Source organism: Natrix helvetica, assembly GCF_964273705.1.
Source record: "Natrix helvetica genome assembly, chromosome: 4".
In the NCBI taxonomy this organism is placed as follows: Eukaryota; Metazoa; Chordata; class Lepidosauria; order Squamata; family Natricidae; genus Natrix; species Natrix helvetica.
Window position 1 is genome coordinate 170,414,615 of NC_138550.1, and position 19,696 is coordinate 170,434,310.

General features: G+C 48.7%; 1 protein-coding gene across 3 annotated transcripts in view; it reads right to left on the bottom strand.

Annotated features, from left to right (window-relative positions):
- Positions 1-19,696, bottom strand: part of LOC309391461 (1-phosphatidylinositol 4,5-bisphosphate phosphodiesterase gamma-1-like) — a 73,403-nt gene that overhangs the window by 14,675 nt on the left and 39,032 nt on the right. For all 3 annotated transcript variants that reach the window (XM_081951947.1, XM_081951948.1, XM_081951949.1), the window contains 16 exons: positions 18,568-18,640; positions 16,266-16,367; positions 14,315-14,433; positions 11,588-11,673; positions 10,528-10,648; positions 8,972-9,140; positions 8,223-8,342; positions 7,173-7,283; positions 6,062-6,249; positions 5,752-5,952; positions 4,467-4,586; positions 4,094-4,277; positions 2,577-2,654; positions 1,728-1,831; positions 333-429; positions 13-79 (listed from right to left, as the gene is read on the bottom strand). In XM_081951947.1, the coding sequence (XP_081808073.1) occupies positions 13-79; positions 333-429; positions 1,728-1,831; positions 2,577-2,654; positions 4,094-4,277; positions 4,467-4,586; positions 5,752-5,952; positions 6,062-6,249; positions 7,173-7,283; positions 8,223-8,342; positions 8,972-9,140; positions 10,528-10,648; positions 11,588-11,673; positions 14,315-14,433; positions 16,266-16,367; positions 18,568-18,640 (1,940 nt within the window). The remainder of the gene's footprint in view (positions 1-12; positions 80-332; positions 430-1,727; positions 1,832-2,576; positions 2,655-4,093; positions 4,278-4,466; positions 4,587-5,751; positions 5,953-6,061; positions 6,250-7,172; positions 7,284-8,222; positions 8,343-8,971; positions 9,141-10,527; positions 10,649-11,587; positions 11,674-14,314; positions 14,434-16,265; positions 16,368-18,567; positions 18,641-19,696) is intronic.

Genomic DNA, 19,696 nt, shown 5'->3' on the forward strand with positions numbered 1-19,696 from the left:
CAAGACACTCACCCACGTGGCACGATGAGACGTCGATGAAGCCTTTCAGGAAGTTGCCCAGGGGGCTGTTCTCCACCGACTGGGGAGGGCAGTTGGGGAAGGGGGGGGGAGAAAGAGAGAAGGGGAGGGCAGACGTCTTAAAGTGCAACCAAGGGCTAGTATATTTTTTTAAAAGAAAGTCACCTCTGTCCATTGACTCTTCTGCTAGATTTTTCAACCAGGGGTTCTCTTTTTAGCCTTGGCAACCTGAAAGCAGGCTGGGCTTCCAAGTCCCAGAAATCCCCAGCCAGCAGTAGCTCAAAAGAAACACCTGGAAAAAACAAGGAACTTACTGCTTCGTCCTGCTCCGGCACGGAGGCACTCAAGGTTTCCTCCACGTAGTTAGCAGGGAACCAGAGCTGCTTCTTCCCACCGTAATCCCCTCTCCACCTGGACGGGAGAGAGGAGAGAAAGCTAGGGAACACAGGTGGGGACTGTGACAAGGGGCTACACAATGCTACACAAGCACAACAGGAAAAGGACAAGACACACTTCTCTCACCACAGCCACAGCATAGAGGTAATCCTTCACTTACGACCGCAGTTGCGCCCGGAATTCCCATTGCTAAGCAAGGTGGTTGAGAAGGGAGCTGGGTCTGATTTTATGACATTTTTTTTGCCATGGTTCTTAAGCGAATCACTGCAGTTGTTATGTGAGGGAGGTTAGATGAACCCAGGAGGCTGAAACTGGGATCAATACAAGCTGCTTGTCAAGCTCCAAAATTTGGTTAGTCAGAATAGAGCTGGAAGGGACCTTGGAGGTCTTCTAGTCCAGCCCCCTGCTCAAGCAGGAGACCCTGTGCCATTTCAATCAGAATAGAGCTGGAAGGGACCTTGGAGGTCTTCTAGTCCAGCCCTCTGCTCAAGCAGGAGACCCTTGCCATTTCAATCAGAATAGAGCTGGAAGGAACCTTGGAGGTCTTCTAGTCCAGCCCCCTGCTCAAGCAGGAGACTCCATGCCATTTCAATCAGAATAGAGCTGGAAGGAACCCTGGAGGTCTTCTAGTCCAGCCCCCTGCTCAAGCAGGAGACCCTATGCCGTTTCAATCAGAATAGAGCTGGAAGGGACCCTGGAGGTCTTCTAGTCCAGCCCCCTGCTCAAGCAGGAGGCCCTATGCCATTTCAATCAGAATAGAGCTGGAAGGGACCCTGGAGGTCTTATAGTCCAGCCCCCTGCTCAAGCAGGAGACTCCATGCCATTTCAATCAGAATAGAGCTGGAAGGAACCCTGGAGGTCTTCTAGTCCAGCCCCCTGCTCAAGCAGGAGGCCCTATGCCATTTCAATCAGAATAGAGCTGGAAGGTACCCTGGAGGTCTTCTAGTCCAATTCCCTGCTCAAGCAGGAGACCATTTCAATCAGAATCGGAAGCAGGGGGTTGGACTAGAAGACCTCCAAGGTCCCTTCCATATATTATTCAGTAAATCTTTTAACTTATGCAGCAACTTGCCTCCAGAAGTTGTGGGTGCTCCTTCACTGGAGGATTTCAAGAAGAGACTGGACAGTCAAACTGTATAAGGGCTCCTGCCTGAGCAGGGGGTTGGACTAGAAGACCTCCAAGGTCCCTTCCAACTCTGTTAGTCTGTTATATTTTGGGGCCTTTACTTCCTGAGCTGAGATTCCTGGCTACTTTGGAGTTATCCAGCAAAGGTCACTTGAAGTCCCTCCCTCCAAATTCCTCTGGGACTCACCATCCCCCATCCTGCTTGTCAACGTTGTGGATGATGGCTTGTTTGCAGAAGGAGAGCTCGTCTTCTCGCTGGGCTTTGTAGTCATACAAGGCCTTTACGGTACACTGCAAAAGGGGGGGGGGAGGAAAGTTGATGCAGGAAGTCCTCGACGTACAACCACAATTGAGCCCGGAATTTATGTTAACAAGAGATAAATTTGTGAAGTGAGTTTTGTCCCATTTTATGACTTTTCTTGCCACCGTTGTTAAGTGAATTACTGCAGTTGTTAAGTTAGTAAACCAGTTGTTAAGTTAATCTGGCTCCCAAATTGACTTGGCTGGTCAGAAAGTTGCAAAAGGGGATCACGTGCAACCGTCATAAGTATGAAACAGTTGCCAAGGCTCTGAATTTTAATCACCTGACCTCAAGGATGCCCCAACGGTCATGAGTGTGAAAAATGGTCATAACTCACTTTTTTCTATGCCATTGTAACTTTGAAGCACTAAATGTATTTTTAATCATAAGGAAGAAAAGGAGAAAAGAAGCTGAATCCATAAACTGAGAATCTAATCTGAGAGGGGGGGGGGGGCTTTTTTCAAAAGTCAGCTGGACTTTCTTGTGTTTTTTTTTCCTTGAAAAGGTTTCGCTTCTCGTCCAAGAAGCTTCCTCAGTTCTGTAGTAATGCAATTGTACATTCTGAAGAACTGAAGAAGCTTCTTGGGTGGGAAGCGAAACCTTTTCAAGGAAAGCAGAAACTGGAAAGTGCAGTTGGCTTTTGCAAAAAGCACTTTTGAAAGAAGGTGGCGAAATCGATTCTTAAAATTGCAATGCACAAAATGCAGAAATAATGCGCCCGCCTCGCCCACTTACCCTGGCCACGGGCATCTTGTTGGCTTCCACGTAAAAGTGAGGGCTCCTCACCTCATACAGCGCCCCATAATCCAGCTCCTGTCAAGACAGAAAGAGATTGGTGAGTAAAACCCATTTTTTGAAAGTAGGATATTTCCACCTTAGCAACTTTAAGACAAGTGGACTTCAACTCCCAGAATTCCCCAGTCAGCACAACTGGGCTGGCTGGGGAATTCTGGGAATTGAAGTCCACCCATCCTCAAGTTACTGTGGTTGAGAAATCGATTTCTGAGGACCCCAACATGGAAGAAGAATCTCCCAAAAAACATTCAGGGAGAGAGAGAGAAAAAAAAAACCCTTGTATGACTTTCTCTGCATCGTAACTAAAGAGTTTGGACTACTCCATTAAGAAAAAAGTTAGATCAGACTGAAAATAATTCTCACAGCTTCTCCAAACTATTCTCAGTTGTGTGTTGTTGTTACTACTGCTACTGCTATTTCGATAAGAAGTCAGGCCTGGCAATTTAGAAAAAGAATTTCTAAATGAGAAAGAGGAAGATCTAGGAGATGGAAGTAGGTCTAGATAGTTCCTTCCAACTTTAGGTCTTAGGACTTCATCCTGTCCATCAGAACTCATCAGAAATAACAACACTCCAGGGAGGTAGTCCAGGGGCCTGCTAATTCATTGCTCGGCCTTCATATTTATTCCAGCAGAAATAAATTTAATGTTTGATTTGGGGTGAAATCAAGAAAGATTGGGCTTTCCTTCCTTCTCATCTTTCTTTCTTTCCCTTTCTCTCCTCTGTGCCTTATTTCCTCCCTTCTTCATTCATCCATCTTCTCGATCCCTTATTTTTTCCTTCATCTTTCTTTCCTTCCGTTTCTTCTCTTCTTTGTGCCTTCCTCCCTACCTCCCTTATTCATCCATCTTCTCGATCCCTTATTTTTTCTTCCTTTCTTCCTCTTCCTTTCTTTCTTCTTCCTTCTTTCCCTTTCTTCTCTTCTGTGCCTTATATTTCCTTCCTCCCTTCCTCATTCATCCATCTTTTCGATGCCTTATTTTTTCCTTTCTTCCTTCCTTTTCATCTTTCTTTCTTTCTCCATCCATCATTTTCCTCCCTTTCTTCTCTATGCCCGATTTCCTCCCTCCCTCCCTTCCCTCCTCATCCATCCAACTTCTCAATGCCTTCCTTCCTTCCCTATGCCTTATTTCCTCCCTCCCTTTCTCATCCATCCATCTTCTTGATGCCTTCCTTCCTTCCTTTTCTTCTCTATGACTTATTTCCTCCCTCCCTCCCTTCCCTCCTCATTAACCCATCTTTTAGATGCCTTCCTTCCTTCCTTTTCTTCTCTATGCCTTATTTCCTCCCTCCCTTCCCTCTTCATTCATCCATCTTCTAGATTCCTTCCTCCCTCCCTCCTCCCTCCCTCCTCTCCCCTTCTACTTTTTTTGGGAAAATAACATGCTGGCTGGGGAATTCTGGGCCCTGGAGAGTCCCAGGAGGGGAAGCCCTGGGCCAGGCAGAGGGACCCCTCACCGCTGTGCCCATCCTCTCCAAGGTCTCCTCGTTGATTGGGTACCGCAGCTTCATCTTGCGGTAGAGCGGGTGCTTCTCGTAGTAGCTGACCAGGTCGAGGAGGCTCTCGAATTCCGCCGAGCTGCCCAGCGTGAAAAGCCGCCCCTCCTGCTGGACTCGGCAGTGCTTGATCTTCCCCTCGGCCCTGGGGGTGGGGGGCGGGGGAGGGAAACAAAGACCGTCAGGCAAAGGTCCCCAAATCACGCTAAGTCCGGGGGAGAAGCAGGGAGAGGGGCAGCCCGAGGTAGAAACAGACGGTCGCTAAACAAACTGTCGTAAATCGAGGACTATCTCTACCACCCAGGGCTTCTTGGAGGCGCATGGCCAGGCTCACCGGAAGGAGATGGCGTAGGAGTCGGCCTCGCTTCGCTTGCGCACCAGGAAGGCGCCGTCCCTGGGCACCCGCATGAGCAAGTGCTCGGCCTGCAGACGGGTCAGGTTTGCGTGGTACCACCTTGGGGGGGGGAGGGGGAAGAGGAGAGATGCCAATTCAGACACATACACAAACACGGGTGTCAAGACTGACGTGTGAAGGGGTCACAGATCTTCCAGGAAAGGGCTGCCAACAAACATCCAGGTTTTGCCTCAACTTCTTTCTTTTAACAGCCCCATCATGCCTTGCCTCAAGGTGGAGTCTGGGAACTGAATGGAACTGAGTATTTACTGGCCCGATGCCCTTCCTGTCGCCAGTACGGAGTTTTGTTCGGCAGATACATATTCTCACTGTGCCCAGAGAAATATCTGCCTCTACCGAGGATCGAACCCACAGCCTCCTGATGGTGAGGCGAGAGCTCCACCTCTAGGCCACCGCATGACTCATCCAAGCTGTGCCTCGTTTTATTTAAAAACAATTAAATGCATATTAAGAACAAATCAACTTTTAAAAAATATGAAAAGCACTCTCCCAACTCAAGCAGCCAGGAATGCTAAAGAGGGACTGACATGCCTCCCATTATTCAGTCCTGCCTTGTTCTGGAGGTCTTAAATTTGGAAGGAACTCTGTGCATACTCAGAAGCTCCCACACCCTCTCGGACTGAGCTCTGCTGCTAAGAAAGCCTTTGAGAGCTAAGAAGGGATGAGGCTTGGGTTCGAATCAGTGATACTCAGGATTCCCCAGGAAAGGGAAGGAAGGTCATCTCCTAATCCCCCTCCTCCCCCAAATTCCAGGGTCGGGGTGACAAGGGAAGGGGAGGGAAGGAAGGGAGAGAAGGGAAGGGAAAGGAAATGGAAGTGAAAGGAAGGAAAACAAAGGGATGGAGGAAGGGAAGGGAGAGAAGGAAAGGGAAGAAGGAAAGAAAAGGAAAGGAAAGAGGGGAGGGGAAGAGAGGAAAGGAAAAGAAAGGAAATGGGGAAGGAGAGGGGAGGAAGAAAGAAAGGAAAGAAGGAAAGGAAAGAGGGGAGGGGAAGAGAGGAAAGGAAAAGAAAGGAAATGGGGAAGGAAAAGGAAGGAGGAAGGGAAGGAAAGAAGGAAAGGAAAGAAGGGAGGGGAAGAGAGGAAAGGAAAAGAAAGGAAATGGGGAAGGAGAGGGGAGGAAGAAAGAAAGGAAAGAAGGAAAGGAAAGAGGGGAGGGGAAGAGAGGAAAGAAGGAAAAGAAAGGAAATGGGGAAGCCTTCTCACTCCTTGTTCTCGTGGGCATTGGGCTGTGGCACGGGGTCCGTCAGGCGCATCTCGAACTCGTTGCAGCGCAGGGGCACCTCGCGGTAATGGCAGATGAGGCTGTAGAGGCTGTCAAAAACCAGGTTGTCGGTCAGGTAGAACTTGGTGGTGCCGGCCTCTTGCCGGGAGTGGATGCGGCAATGCTGGACCCGCCCGGAACGCCTGCAAAACGCGGCGGAGGAGACGGAAAGGTTGGGATTCAAGCGCTTGGCAACCTCCAATCGCCACACGGTCAAAGATATTAGGGTGCTGAGGGAGGGGGGGGTCTTACCAGAAAGAGAGGGTGTAGTCGCCCACGAATGTCTCGCTCTCGCGGACAAGGAAGGTGCCGTCTTTGCCCCCGGTTTCGGTGCAGTATTCGTGCAGTAGCCGCTCGGCAATCTGACGCCCATCGCGGCCCCCGCCCAGTTTCCCATGGAACCATTTCTCACTAAAGTGCATCTCGTTGTTGTTAAACTCCTATGGAACCGCCCGAGACAAGACGGACCAAGTGAGGAGAAGGAGTGGGGACAGTGGGGATTAAAACGGGGAGGGAGGAAGCACGAGAGGGAGAGAGGGAGAGAGAAAGAGAGAGAGAGAAAACAGCAGTTGTAAATGAGACATGGCATATTCCTAAAGAGCTGTCTGAACTACAGGGGGTCCTCAATTTACAACAGCTCGTTTAGTGACCATCTGAAGTTACAACAAACGTCTGCAAACAAAGAAACAACCTCAGAGAGCATCAAGGACCCCACAGTCCTCCTCTTCCTCCTCTCTGCAAACCCTCCTCCCTTCTAGCCCTGATGATGTTACCTAGTTTGGGCGAACCCCCCCCCCCCCCCGAGAGGCCAAAGGACCCCCATTGGGCCCATCTAATGACCTCCTGATGCTAAGGAACTCCACGGGCAGAGATTAGTCACAGGGAGGGCTCATCTCTGGGTCCTTGGGCGCTGAAAGTGCGCGAGCGTGCCCGACAGTGCGCAGGACCTCCCCCCCCGCACTCCTGTGCATGCGTGTGCGCCCTCTCCCCCGCGCCCCATTTTGGGCCTAGCAGGCCACCCTGAAGCCTCCTGGGACCACAAATGCCTCGCCACTCCCCACGCTCTCTCTGCCCCCCACGCATGCTTGCGCGTCCCCCGTGCAGCTGCAGGCGTCTCACACATGTGCACAGAGACCTGAAAATCAGCCAGCCAGAGGGAGGCGCGTCACATGCGTGGTGGAGCTGAGCTGTGGCGATGGTTGGCATCCGGCAGAGAGGCCTCCGTGTGCCACCTGATCATGCGATGCTTATCATTCCACATATGAAAGCAACAAAACCCCGGCTTCCCCAGCCATCTCTAAGCGACTCCTTCCCACTCCACTAGTCCTCTTGGAGGCCAAGCCCTTCCAAAGAGCCAGAATACCTCCTTCTGTTCCGCCTCCTCCTCCTCTTCCCCGTGGGACTGATAGTGGGAGGTCTCCTCCGAGTAGTAGATCTTGTTGCTTGTCAGGACAAAGTAGTGGGGGCTCCAGGTCTGTCAGGGAAAAAATTGGGGGGGGGGGCTGTCAGATGTTGTCAAAGCGACAGAAAACAGAAAGGTATTAAAATTCTTATTTGGATGCAAGATCAAAAAGGGCAAATCCCCCTCCCCTTTCTATCTGTCTGTCTGTCTGTCTATCATTTATCTATCTATCCTATATCTATCTATCTATCTACATCCATCCATCTCTATCATCCATCCATCCATCCATCCATCCATCTATTGCCCTATCTCTATCATCTATCTATCTATCATCTATCTATCTATCTATCTATCTATCTATCTATCTATCTATCTATCTATCATCTATCTATCTATCATCTATCTATCTATCTATCATCTATCTATCTATCTATCATTTATCTATCTATCTATCTATCTATCTATCTATCTATCTATCTATCTATCATTTATCTATCTATCCTATATCTATCTACATCCATCCATCTCTATCATCTATCTATCTATCTATCTATCTATCTATCTATCTATCTATCTATCATCTATCTATCTATCTATCATCTATCTATCTATCTATCTATCTATCTATCTATCTATCTATCATCTATCATCTATCTATTTATCTTGCTTACTTCTAGGTTGCTTCTCTCCTTGATTAGTTTCCATCCATCACTCCTTGTTTCCATCCACTCTGGTGGCTTCCCAACTTTCTGATGTACTGCTGGTCAGTGTTTCTCAACCTTGGCCCCTTGAAAATGGGTGGACTTCAACTCCCCGTGCTGGCTGGGGGATTGTGGGAGTTGAAGTCCACCCTTCCTCAAGGGGCCAAGGTTGAGAAACACTGACCTAGAGAACAGCTGACTGAGGAGGTTTGATATCAGCAACCCATGGTGGTGGAGACCAACTGGAGATCTCCTGAAGACACCAGGCAGCCTCAACCCCCACCACGAGGCCCACCTGCCAGGAGCTTACATGGTCAATGGGATCTTCCAGGTACAGGATGCCGTTCTTGATGGAGTTGCTGATGTCGTTCTCGGAGTAGCTGGCCGTGGAGACTTCTTCATACAGGTTGCCTTCAACCAGCTTCTTGTGCTGAGGCCAGAAGAGGAAATGAAAGAGACTTTTGAAGGGATGCAGTGGTTGGGAGTGGTCATTGGTCTGAGCGTTCCTGATGGACAGCTTTAGTTATTTTCTTGAGGATGTTTTCATTACCAAACTAGGCAACATCATCAGTGCTAGTGGGGGGTAGGGTTTATGGAGAGGAAGAGAAGGACAACTGTGGGGTCCTGGGTGCTCTTTGAGCTTGGTGGTTTCCTTGCAGATGTTTCACTACCCAGCATGGGAACATCATCAGTGCTATAAGGGAGTAGAGCTTGTGGAGAGGAGGAGGAGGAGAAGAGGGAAGAGGAGGAGGAGGGGTAGGAGGTGGGGAGGAAGAGGAGGACTGTGGGGTCTTTGGTTCTCTCTGAGCTTGGTGGTTTTCTTGCAGACGTTTCACTACCCTACTAGGGAACATCATCAGTGCTCTAAGGGAGTAGAGCTTGTGGAGAGGAGGAGGAGGAGTCAGAGCCTTCCCCAGACTCCAGGACTGGCCCAGGTTCCTCCCCAGCCTCCTCACTGTCCCAATCTGCTGGCAGCTCCACTGGCCACTGGTGGGCCACAACAGAGGGGCTGGGGAGGCTGGGGATTTGTCCCAGGTGGGAGACGGAGGCCTTGCCTACCTTGATGAGGATTTTCTTCTTGAGCTGGGCAGGAGAAGGAAGCTGGTCGGCATTCACGTCAATCGGCTTGGTCAGCAACATGTCTCCAAAGACCTTCTTGAAGTGGGACGCCATGTTCCTCTGCTGGACGATGCTGCAGTGGTCCTCGATGGAAAGGATGACAGGATACCTGTGGGAAAAGGAAATCATCAGGCAGGCCCGGAAAAATCCTGGGTTGTTCTTGTTTTGTTTACCTTAAGGTGAAATAGAGCCGGTTCGGATTGGTCCGGGCGAACCGGTAGCAGAAATTTTGAATAGTTTGGAGAACCGGCAAATACCACCTCTGGCTGCCCCCCCCCCCCGCCTTTCCCTGTCCTGTTTTCCCTTGTTTTTTACCTCAGCGGATTTACACGCCTCAGCTGAGGTAAAAAAACAGCTCAGCTCACCAGCGCTGACACCGAGGGCGGACTTTGGAGTGCTGCGCACGCGAGCAAAGCGCTCTCTCATAGAACCAATAGCAAAGATTTGGAATCCCACCACTGATCGAGGGCAATATCCAGGAGTGGTGCAGTGGCCTAGAGGTGGAGCTCTTGCCTCACAATCGGGAGGCTGGGAGTTCGATCCTAGGTAGAGGCAGATATTCCTCTCTCTGGGCACAGTGAGAATATATCACCTGAACAAAACTCTGCATTGGCGACAAGGAAGGGCATCCGGCCAGTAAAACATTCTGACAGCTCCATTCAGTTGCCCCGACTCCATCCCACAAGTGATTACGGGGTCATTAAATGACAAAGAAGAAGATCTAGGGCAATACCCAAGGATGGGCTATTCTGCAGAGCAAAGTGGATCATGGCTCAGCAGTTAGGACAGGGACGGCCTGAGGCGGGACTTCCTTCGAATAGGAGGCACTCGGCAATGGGATGGGGGTCAGAGGGATGGCGGTACCCATTTTTTCAGCTTTCTGAGTGGAGCAAAGGACTGCGCTTCCATCTGGCTGCCCCATTCAGTCAACTAAAGCAACAGTTTCTGGAACAATCTTCCCCACCCTGAGGGACAATTTTTATGGAGGGCCTGAAGCCATTCTGTGAGGTTCATTCTCTCCTTCACACGTTCTGCGCTCCAATGAAGAAGAACGGAGGCGGAGGAGAAGAGGAGGAGGAAGAGGAAGAGGAATAGGAGAAGGAAAAAAGAGGAGAAAAGGGAGGAGGAGGAAAGGAGGGAGGGAGGAAAAGGAGGAGAGGAGGGAGGAGGAGGGGAGGAGGAGAAATAGGATTCAGAGGAGAAATAGAAGGAAAAAAAGAGGAGGAGAGAGAGGAGGAGGAAGGAGGAGAGGGAAGGAGGAGAGAAGGGGGGAGGAGGAGAGGAGGGAGAAGGAGGGGAGAAGGGGAGGAGTCAAAATAGGAGAAGTAAAGAAGAGGAGGAGGAGGAGAAGGAGAAGAACGGGAGAAGGGAAGGAGGAGGAGGGAGGGAGGAGAAAGAGAAGAATGAGGAGGAGGAGAAGAGGAGGAGGAGGAGGGGGAGGAAGCCCAAGAGAGGAAGCAGGACCCAAGGCCTACAAAGGCAGCAACAGGGCTTACTCGGAGGTGGTGAAGGCGTGCTCCTTGATGGTGTGCAAGACGTCTAGGAACTTGATCTTGGAGGTCAGCGTGTGGCCGTGGTAGATGATGGGCAGGTCATCGGGGCCATCCCAGCAGTCCACTGGAGCAGAGGAGATCAAAGATTTGTTTCTTAAAATTAGAATCCCAGTTTTTAAACCATCCCATGAATTGGGCCTTCTCCACTGGGCACCTTCTGGCCGTGTCAAGATTCAAAAGCCCCCCAATCCCCAGTCCCTGCGTTGTGTGTGAGGGAGAGTTGTTTGTGTGGGGTGTACATTGCTCCCCCCTCCCCAGAATTCCAATCTTTGCACACTTCTTGGAGGTGCTCAGTTGAGGAAGCTTCTGGCCCTCCGTCCAATGTCCACAAATGCCATGAAGAAATTAAACAAAGGCTTCCTGTGAAGATACACAAGTTGCGTTCCTCTTTTGCAACCATCACAGACCCCTTCAACTGTGACAGTAACGTATAGAGTAGAGTAGAGTAGAGTAAAATACAATAGAATAGAATTGAAATATGGGATAGAGTAGAGTAGATAGTAGAATAGAAATATGGAATAGAATAGAAAATTAGAATAAGAGAAGAGAAGAGAGAAGAATAAATATAGAAAACAGACTAGATTAGACTTCTGTATTGGCCAAGTGTGCTTGGATACACAAGGAATTTGTCTTTGGTGCATAAGCTCTCATTGTACATAAGCAGTAAGTGATAAATCAGAATTGTAATCATAAAATACATTCATCATAAATCATAAGATACCACACTCAGTGATGGTCATAGGATATTAAATAAGCAATCAACATAAATCATACTAGATACTAAATAAAACAATATAAATGTCTTTTTTTAATTAAGAAGGGGAAGCTGTGCCCTTTTTTGTTCTTTCATACGTAGAAAATCACAATGCTGGTGAACACCCCCCCCACCCCCACCCCCCCAGATGGTTCTCAGAGATCTCCTTGGGGCAGATCAGCAAAGACAAGGATGGGACCCTTAACCGAGGCTTGTCAAAGGGGTCAAGAATGGGGGACATTGGCTTACATTCAATGCATCGGCAGCCCATCCGAAGGCAGCGGGCGTAGGCTTCCAGGGAGGACTCGCTGGAGAACTGATCCCCCGTGAGATACCTGCAAGGAAGGTGGAGAAACAACTGCCAAGGCCATTGGGGGATGTGAAAGGCTGTGGGGAGAATTTGGGACCACATTGGATTGGGGGGGAGGGGGCAAGTCCACCATCTCTCGAAGACTTATTATCTTTATTTATTTTATGAGATGAATGTAGAGGGGAGGCCCTGGATGCTCCCTTGGGCTTGCAGACATTCCATTACCAAACTTGATAATGTCATCAGGGCAATAGCATCAGCATTGATGGCGTTCCTTGGTTGGGCCGTGAAACGTCTGCAAGGAAACAACCAAGCTCAGAGGGCATCAAGGACCCCACAGTCCCCCTCCTCCTTCCCTCTCCTTCTCCTCCTCCTCCACCCCACAAGCCCTCTTCCCTTCTAGCACTGACCATGTTACCTAGTTGGGTCATGAAACGTCTGCAAGAAAGCCACCCAGCTCAGTGAGCACCAAGGACCCCTCATTTCAACCCTCCGGGGGAATGATGTTCCATGGAGAAGGGGCCACCACCGAGAAGGCCCTTTTTCATTGTCCCACCAGATGTACTGTAGATTTCTGGTAGCTGGGACCAGTAACATGCTGCTGTAGCCTGCCAGCGGCCAGTGGTTCTAGCAGCAGATTCAGACACTAAGGAGGTTGGGGAGGAAGATGGGCCAGTCCTGGAGTCTGGGGAAGGCTCTGAGGAGGGCTCTGCATCGGAGGCAGAGAGGGGGCCAAGGCCGTCTGACAGTTATCAGCTGCCTTTGGAGTCGGAGATCAGTGGGGCAGAAGAACAGCTGGAGCCTGTTCCCAATGTGTGCATGCACAGAGCTGCCAGACGAAGGGAACAGCTAAAGAACAGGGGGCGACTTGGGAGTAAAGGCACAGGTGGATGACGAATGGCCCCTCCCAGAGGAAATAAAAGAGGAGCGACAGGGGAGTGGAGTTTGCAGGAGGCCATTAGTCCATTCCTGCATTCTTGCCAAGCATTACAGTGTCGGAAAGATATCGGCCTGGCCACTCTCCAAGCCTGCTAAAGGTCGGTAATTGTGAACTATCTTGAAAGACTGTGGGAGAGGAAAGACTTTGCTAGAGAGGAATTCACTGTCAATTCAATAAAAGGGGTTTATCGGGACGAGGACCCAGCTTCGTGCTGCTGGGGAAGCCTCGGTCAGAGCACATGCCTTGCCCTCTCACCGTAATGGGCCGGTATATGGTATAGGGAGAGGTGATCCTTCCAATAACTTGGCCCCAAAGCCAGGTAGAGCTTTAAAGGTAACAACCATTGAATTGTACCCAGAAGCAGATAGGCAGGCAATGAAGCTCCTGCAGAAGAGGTGACACATGCAAAAGTTTAGCCTCCCCCCCCCCCCCCAAATATTCTGCATTCTAAAGCAACTGAAGCTTCCGGATACTCTTCAAGGGCAGCCCTATTGTAAAACTCGTTACAGTAGTCCAGATGGGAGGTGACCAGGGCGTGGGTGAGGGTGTGCAGGGCATGATGGTCCAGGAAGGACCATTAGCTGATGTACTTGTGAAGATAAAAATAGATACAATACAATACAATAAAATAAAATAGTAGGAAGGGACCTTGGAGGTCTTCTAGTCCAACCCCCTGCCTAGACAGGAAACCCTATACCGTTTCAAACAAATAGCTATCCAACATCTTCTTAAAGACTCTCAGTGTTGGGGCATTCACAACTCCTGGAGGCATTTTCTGTTCCACTGATTAATTGTTTTAACTGTCAGGAAATTTCTCCTCAGTTCTAAGTTGCTTCTCTCCTTGATTAATTTCCACCCATTGCTTCTTGTTCTACCCTCAGGTTCCCTGGAGAATAGTTTGACTCCCTCTTCTTTGTTATATGATATGAAGATCTGTAGCGAATCTTTTCATCTGTGGACAAGCTACTACCGAGCATCTCCCTGGATGATCTAGAAATATAACTTCAACACAAAGCTTAACAAAAGGTCTACGCACACTCTAGCACAGGGGTCTCCAACCTTGCCAACGTTAAGTACATTTTAAATTATTTACTTAGCAGTACAGTTCTGTATATCTTTTTATCCTCCTCTTATTTATGTATCTACCTATTTAATAATTTTAATTGTTTAAATTTTATAGTTATTTATGATGTATTTTGTTATGGACTGTACACCGCCCCGAGTCCCTTTCGGGAGAGGGGGCGGTCTATAAGCGCTAATAAATAATAAATAATAATAATAATAAGTCTTTGTGGACTTCCGCTCCCAGAATTCCCTAACCAGCATAGGATTCTGAGAATTGGAAGGCACACAAGTCTTAACATTGCCAAGGTTGGAGAAAACCTGCCCTGCACCACCATGGACAGAGCCTCTGGGGAATTCTGGGAGTTGAAGTCCACCCATCCTTAAGTGGTCAAGATTAAGAAAGGTGGCTCTAGAACAGGATCTCCAACCTTGGCAACTTTAAGACTTGTGGACTTTAACTCCCAGAATTCTGAGAGTTGAAGTCCACAAGTCTTAAAGTTGCCACAGTTGAGGACGTCTGCTGAGATTTACTAATCATTGACGTTATGGCCAACCCAGGGCTGGTGGGATGCAATGGATGCTCCTATCTAGCATGACCTCAGGTGACTCCTTTCCACCCTTATCTGTCCATAATTGACCCACGAATCCGAGGGACCCTTACGTGTTATGAGACGACGAGATCCAGTACTGTGACAAGGGGAAGTTCATTTCTTCAGGGACCACTTTCTCACCCTTGGAATCCATCAGCGTGTTTTCTTTGGAGAACAAGAACGTCAGGAACTGTGCAAAGAAGAGGGAAAGAAAGAAAAGAAAATGACAGAATAACCGAGTTGGAAGGTACCTCAGAGGTCATCTAGACCAACCCCAGGAGACTCCATAACATCCCAGACAAATGGCTGTCCGGTCTCATCTTAAAAACCTCAATGGATGGAGCTCCAGCAACTTTTGGAGTTAAGTCCTTCCACAGATTATTTGTTCTAACTATCAGGAAATTTCTCCTTCATTCTAGGTTGGTTCTCCCCTTGATTAGTTTCCATCCATTGATTCTTGTCTTACCTTTCGGCATTTGGAAAATAGTTTGACTCCCTCGCTTTTGTAGGATCCCCTCAAATATTGGGCTACTGCTATCATATCTCCCCTAGTCCTTCTTTTCACTAGACTAGACCTATCCAATTCCTTCTGGCGGTTTGGGAAATAATTTGAACCCCTCTTCTTTAGGGCAGCCCCTCAAATACTGGAAGACTGCTATCATGTCCCCCCTAGTCAGGGGTGAAATCCAGCAGGTTCTAACAGGTTCTGGAGAACCGGTCGCGGAAATTTTGAGTAGTTCGGAGAATTAGCAAATACCACCTCTGACTGGCCCCAGAGTGGGGAGAGAATGGGGATTTTGCAATATCCTTCCTCCAGGAGTGGGGAGGGAATGAGTGGGGAGAGAATGGGGATTTTGCAATATCCTTCCTCCAGGAGTGGGAAGGGAATGAGTGGGGAGAGAATGGGGATTTTGCAATATCCTTCCTCCAGGAGTGGGAAGGGAATGAGTGGGGAGAGAATGGGGATTTTGCAATATCCTTCCTCCAGGAGTGGGAAGGGAATGAGTGGGGAGAGAATGGGGATTTTGCAATATCCTTCCTCCAGGAGTGGGAAGGGAATGAGTGGGGAGAGAATGGGGATTTTGCAATATCCTTCCTCCAGGAGTGGGGAGGGAATGAGTGGGGAGAGAATGGGGATTTTGCAATATCCTTCCTCCAGGAGTGGGGAGGGAATGAGTGGGGAGAGAATGGGGATTTTGCAATATCCTTCCTCCAGGAGTGGGGAGGGAATGAGTGGGGAGAGAATGGGGATTTTGCAATATCCTTCCTCCAGGAGTGGGAAGGGAATGAGTGGGGAGAGAATGGGGATTTTGCAATATCCTTCCTCCAGGAGTGGGGAGGGAATGAGTGGGGAGAGAATGGGGATTTTGCAATATCCTTCCTCCAGGAGTGGGAAGGGAATGAGTGGGGAGAGAATGGGGATTTTGCAATATCCTTCCTCCAGGAGTGGGAAGGGAATGAGTGGGGAGAGAATGGGGATTTTGCAATATCCGTCCCCTGCCATACCTACCAAGTCACGTCCACAGAACTAGTAGTAAAAAAAAACTGAATTTCACCACTCCCCCTAGTCCTTCTTTTCCCTCGACCGGCTATACCCAAATCCTGCCGCCATTCTTCCTATGTTTTAGTCTCCAGAACTTAAACCATGTGAGTTGCTCCTCTCTGCACTTTTTCCAAAGTTTCAACATCTCTTCTTAACGGGGTGACCAAAACTGGATGCAGAATTTCAGGTGTGGCCTAATTAAGGCTTTATAAAGTGGTATTAATACTTCACCTGATTTTGATTCTATGCCTCTGTTTATACAACCCAGGATGGTGCTGGTTCTTTTGGCAGCTGCAGCCCACGGCTGGCTCATGTTTAAGTGACTTCCCAGTAGGACTCCTAGATTCCCCTGGGGAATTCTGGGAGTTGAAGTCCACCCATTGTAAAGTTGCTGAGCTTGAGAAACGCTGGCTTAACAAGACACACACTCCTCCTGCCCCCCCCTCCCCGAAGATTGAGGAAGAAAGCTGAAGACCCACTTCGTCCAGCTGGAAGATGGGCTCCGTCATGTCGGCACAACGATCCTGCAGGTAGCTACACATCAACCTGCGAACCTTGCCGATGTCACCCGCCCAGGTTTCCTGCAGAGAAAAGACAGGGCAGAGTTACCAGGGAGCTGTTGTGGTAGGAGAACTGGGGTTGAATTGAGAGGGAGGGGCATCCTCAGGAGAGGTCAAAAAAGTCAGGGTGGCACCTGCAAACTCCTGCCAGTTTGATATGCACAGCCTAGGTTTTTATCAAAATCAATGCACCGTTGGAAGATTTGAAGAGCAGGTGAGAGAGAGAACATAATGGGGAAAATGTAAGTAGCGGCTAGGAGCCAAAGTGATTGCGGTGGAATGTGATCTGGATTCCCAGAAGGGAGAGGCTTTCTCTTTCTTTCTTCTTTCTTTCTTTCTTTCTTTCTTTCTTTCTTTCTTTCTTTCTTTCTTTCTTTCTCTCTCTCTCCATCCACCCATTATCTATATATCCATTATCTATCTATCTATCTATCTATCTATCTATCTATCTATCTATCTATCTATCTATGTATCATCTATCTATCATCTATCTATCTATGTATCCATCCATCCATCCATCATCTATCTATCCATTATCCATCCATCCATCCATTATCTATCTATCTATCCATCCATCCATTATCTATCCATCATCTCTCTCTCTCTCTCTGTCTCTGTCTCTTTCATTCATTCATTCAATTTATTTGCACTCCAGCGGAGGTAAAATGCTCTGAAGTCTGCTACTGCTTCCCTTCGTCCACATGTGCGCTGCAGGCGCTAAGAAGCCTTTTCTGAATCTGCAAAGGTAAGAAGAACAGCGGGGGGGGGGAAACAGCTGTGCCGCACGATTAATATTCGCTAGAAAGCAGGATTTCCTGCTTTCTAGTGAATGTAAATTGCGTGGCACAGCGGATAGTTGCGCAGCTGATCGTTGGAACTCTTTTTAAACTTTTTTAAAGCATTTTTTTTACTATCAGTTCACCTGAACTGGTAGTAAAGAAAATGCTTAAAAAAGTAAAAAAAAAAAAAAGTTCTGACGATCAGCTGTGCCGTGGGATTCCTAGCAAATATAAACCGCGCAGCACAGCTGACTACCAGTTTGCCTGAACCAGTAGCACTTTTTTTGCTACCGGTCTGGGCGTACCGGTGTGAACCGGCAGCATTTCACTCACCTCTGCATTCCAGAGGACCTGTAGTCAAGCAAAGTTTAGGCCACTGATGGCAAACCTTTTTGGCACCAAGAGCCCACACTGGAACATGTGTGCATGTGCGCATGCCGGAGTGCCAGAAACCTGAAGACCAGCTGGCCAGTGTGCGCATGCTTGTTTTCAGGCTGTTTTTTTGTCATTTTTCAGGCCCGAAAAACAGACCCAAAAAAGCCCCCAAAACAGCCTGGAAAACGGGCGTTTTGGGGGCCGTTTTTAGGCCGTGAAGACCATCTGGTGGGCGCAGATGAAGAGCAGCTGGCGACGGCGTGGGTGCCCACAGAGAGGGCTCTGCCTGCCACCTCTGGCACGCGTGGCATAGGTTCGCCATCAGGGGTTTAGGCCATGTGGCTGGGAGGAACAGAGTTAAGAAGGCTCCTGCCTACCTAGAGAGCCTCCAAGTATAACTCTGAATGATGAAAATAGTCTGCTTTAGTTTGGCAAGATTTTGCCCAGAGGGGAGGAACAATGCAGGTAATCCTCAACTTACAAGAGTTCATTTAGTGACCGGTTGAAGTTACAACAGCAGTGAAGAAGTGACTTAGGACCATTTTTCCCACTTATGACCAACGTAGCCTCTCCGTGGTCACGTGATCAAAATTGGACTATTTGTCAACTGACTCGTATTTATGACGGTTGCAGTGTTACGTGATCCCCTTTTGCGACCTTCTGACAAGCAAAATCAATGGGGAAGCCAGCTTCCCTTAACAAACGTCTTACTAACTTAACAACTGCAGTGATTCACTTAACAACTGTGGCAAGAAAGGTCATAAACTGGGGCAAAACTCACGTAATAAATATCTCACTTAGCAACACACATTTTGGGCTCAATTGTGGTAGTACGTCAAGGACTACCTGTGCTGAAATGCAGTTATTTGTTTATTTTATTTATTTAGGTATTTATTGAATTTACATACCACCCATCTCATTGTCAAGGGACTGCGGGCATCCAGCAAAACATCACAAAAGCAAAGGAACACAACAGGAAAACACTTGCTGTTTCACTAGCATTCGTTTTTTTGTTAATGACCTCTGCTGGTTTTTACAAAAGCCAATCCATTTCCTTCAGGAAATACCTTTTGATCGTATTGTAAGAATTTCTGGAAGTCGTATAAGGTGATTTGGCAGAGTTCTGGCCGATCCATGTTACTGAAAAGGAAGCAGGAGACAAGAAAGCACCTCAGTAGCTATGCCACCCACACCCACACCCACACCCACACCCAACAACAGCTGGGTTTTCTTGCAGGCATTTCGTTACCGAACTAGGTCATTTCATCAGTGCTACAAGGGGTCTGCAGAGAGGAGGAGGACTGTGGGATCCTTGGTGCTCTCTGAGCTTGGTTGTTTTCTTGCAGATGTTTCATTACCAAACTAGATAACATTATCAGTGCTAGAAGGGAGTGGTGTCTGCAGAGAGGAGGAGGAGGAGGAAGAGGGGAGGAGGAAATGGAGGAGGGGAGGAGGAGGAAGAGGGGAGGAGGAGGAAGAAGGGAGGAGGAAATGGAGGAGGGGAGGAGGAGGAAGAAGAAGGGAGGCGGAGGAGGAAGAGGGGAGGAGGAGGAAGAAGAGGGGAGGAGGAGGAAGAAGGGAGGAGGTGGAAGAGGGAATGAGGAAATGGAGAAGGAAGAGGGGAGGAGGAGGAGGAAGAGGGGAGGAGGAAATGGAGGAAGAAGGGAGGAGGAGGAAGAGGGAAGGAGGAAATGGAGGAGGAAGAGGGGAGGAGGAGAAGGAAGAAGAAGAAGGGAGGAAGAGGGAAGGAGGAAATGGAGGAGGAAGAGGGGAGGATAAGGAAGAAGAAGGGATGACGAGGAGGAAGAGGGGAGGAGGAAATGGAGGAGGAGGAGAACTGTGGGGTGCTTTCTGACTCAATTTGTTTCTCACAGACATTTCATTACCAAACTAGGTAACATCATCAGTGCTAGCTTGACCTAGCTCAGAGAGCGCCAAGGATCTCAACTCTGAATTCCAAGTAGTTTCTTCTATCAGTACTTTGCCAAGCGTTTGCATCTTTCGTATCCCTTGTCCCTATTCTGGCATCTTCTGGAGGTGTTGGGACCACGTGTCCCAGAATTCCCAGCTAGCATCCCCTGCAGGTCTGGCTGGGCATCTGCTGGACACCAGGTTGGAGAAGACCATCTCCAGATGATACCCTGAGCCACGGGTGTTTATGGTCGTTCTCCAAAGTTTAGGTTCCTTGCTCACCAA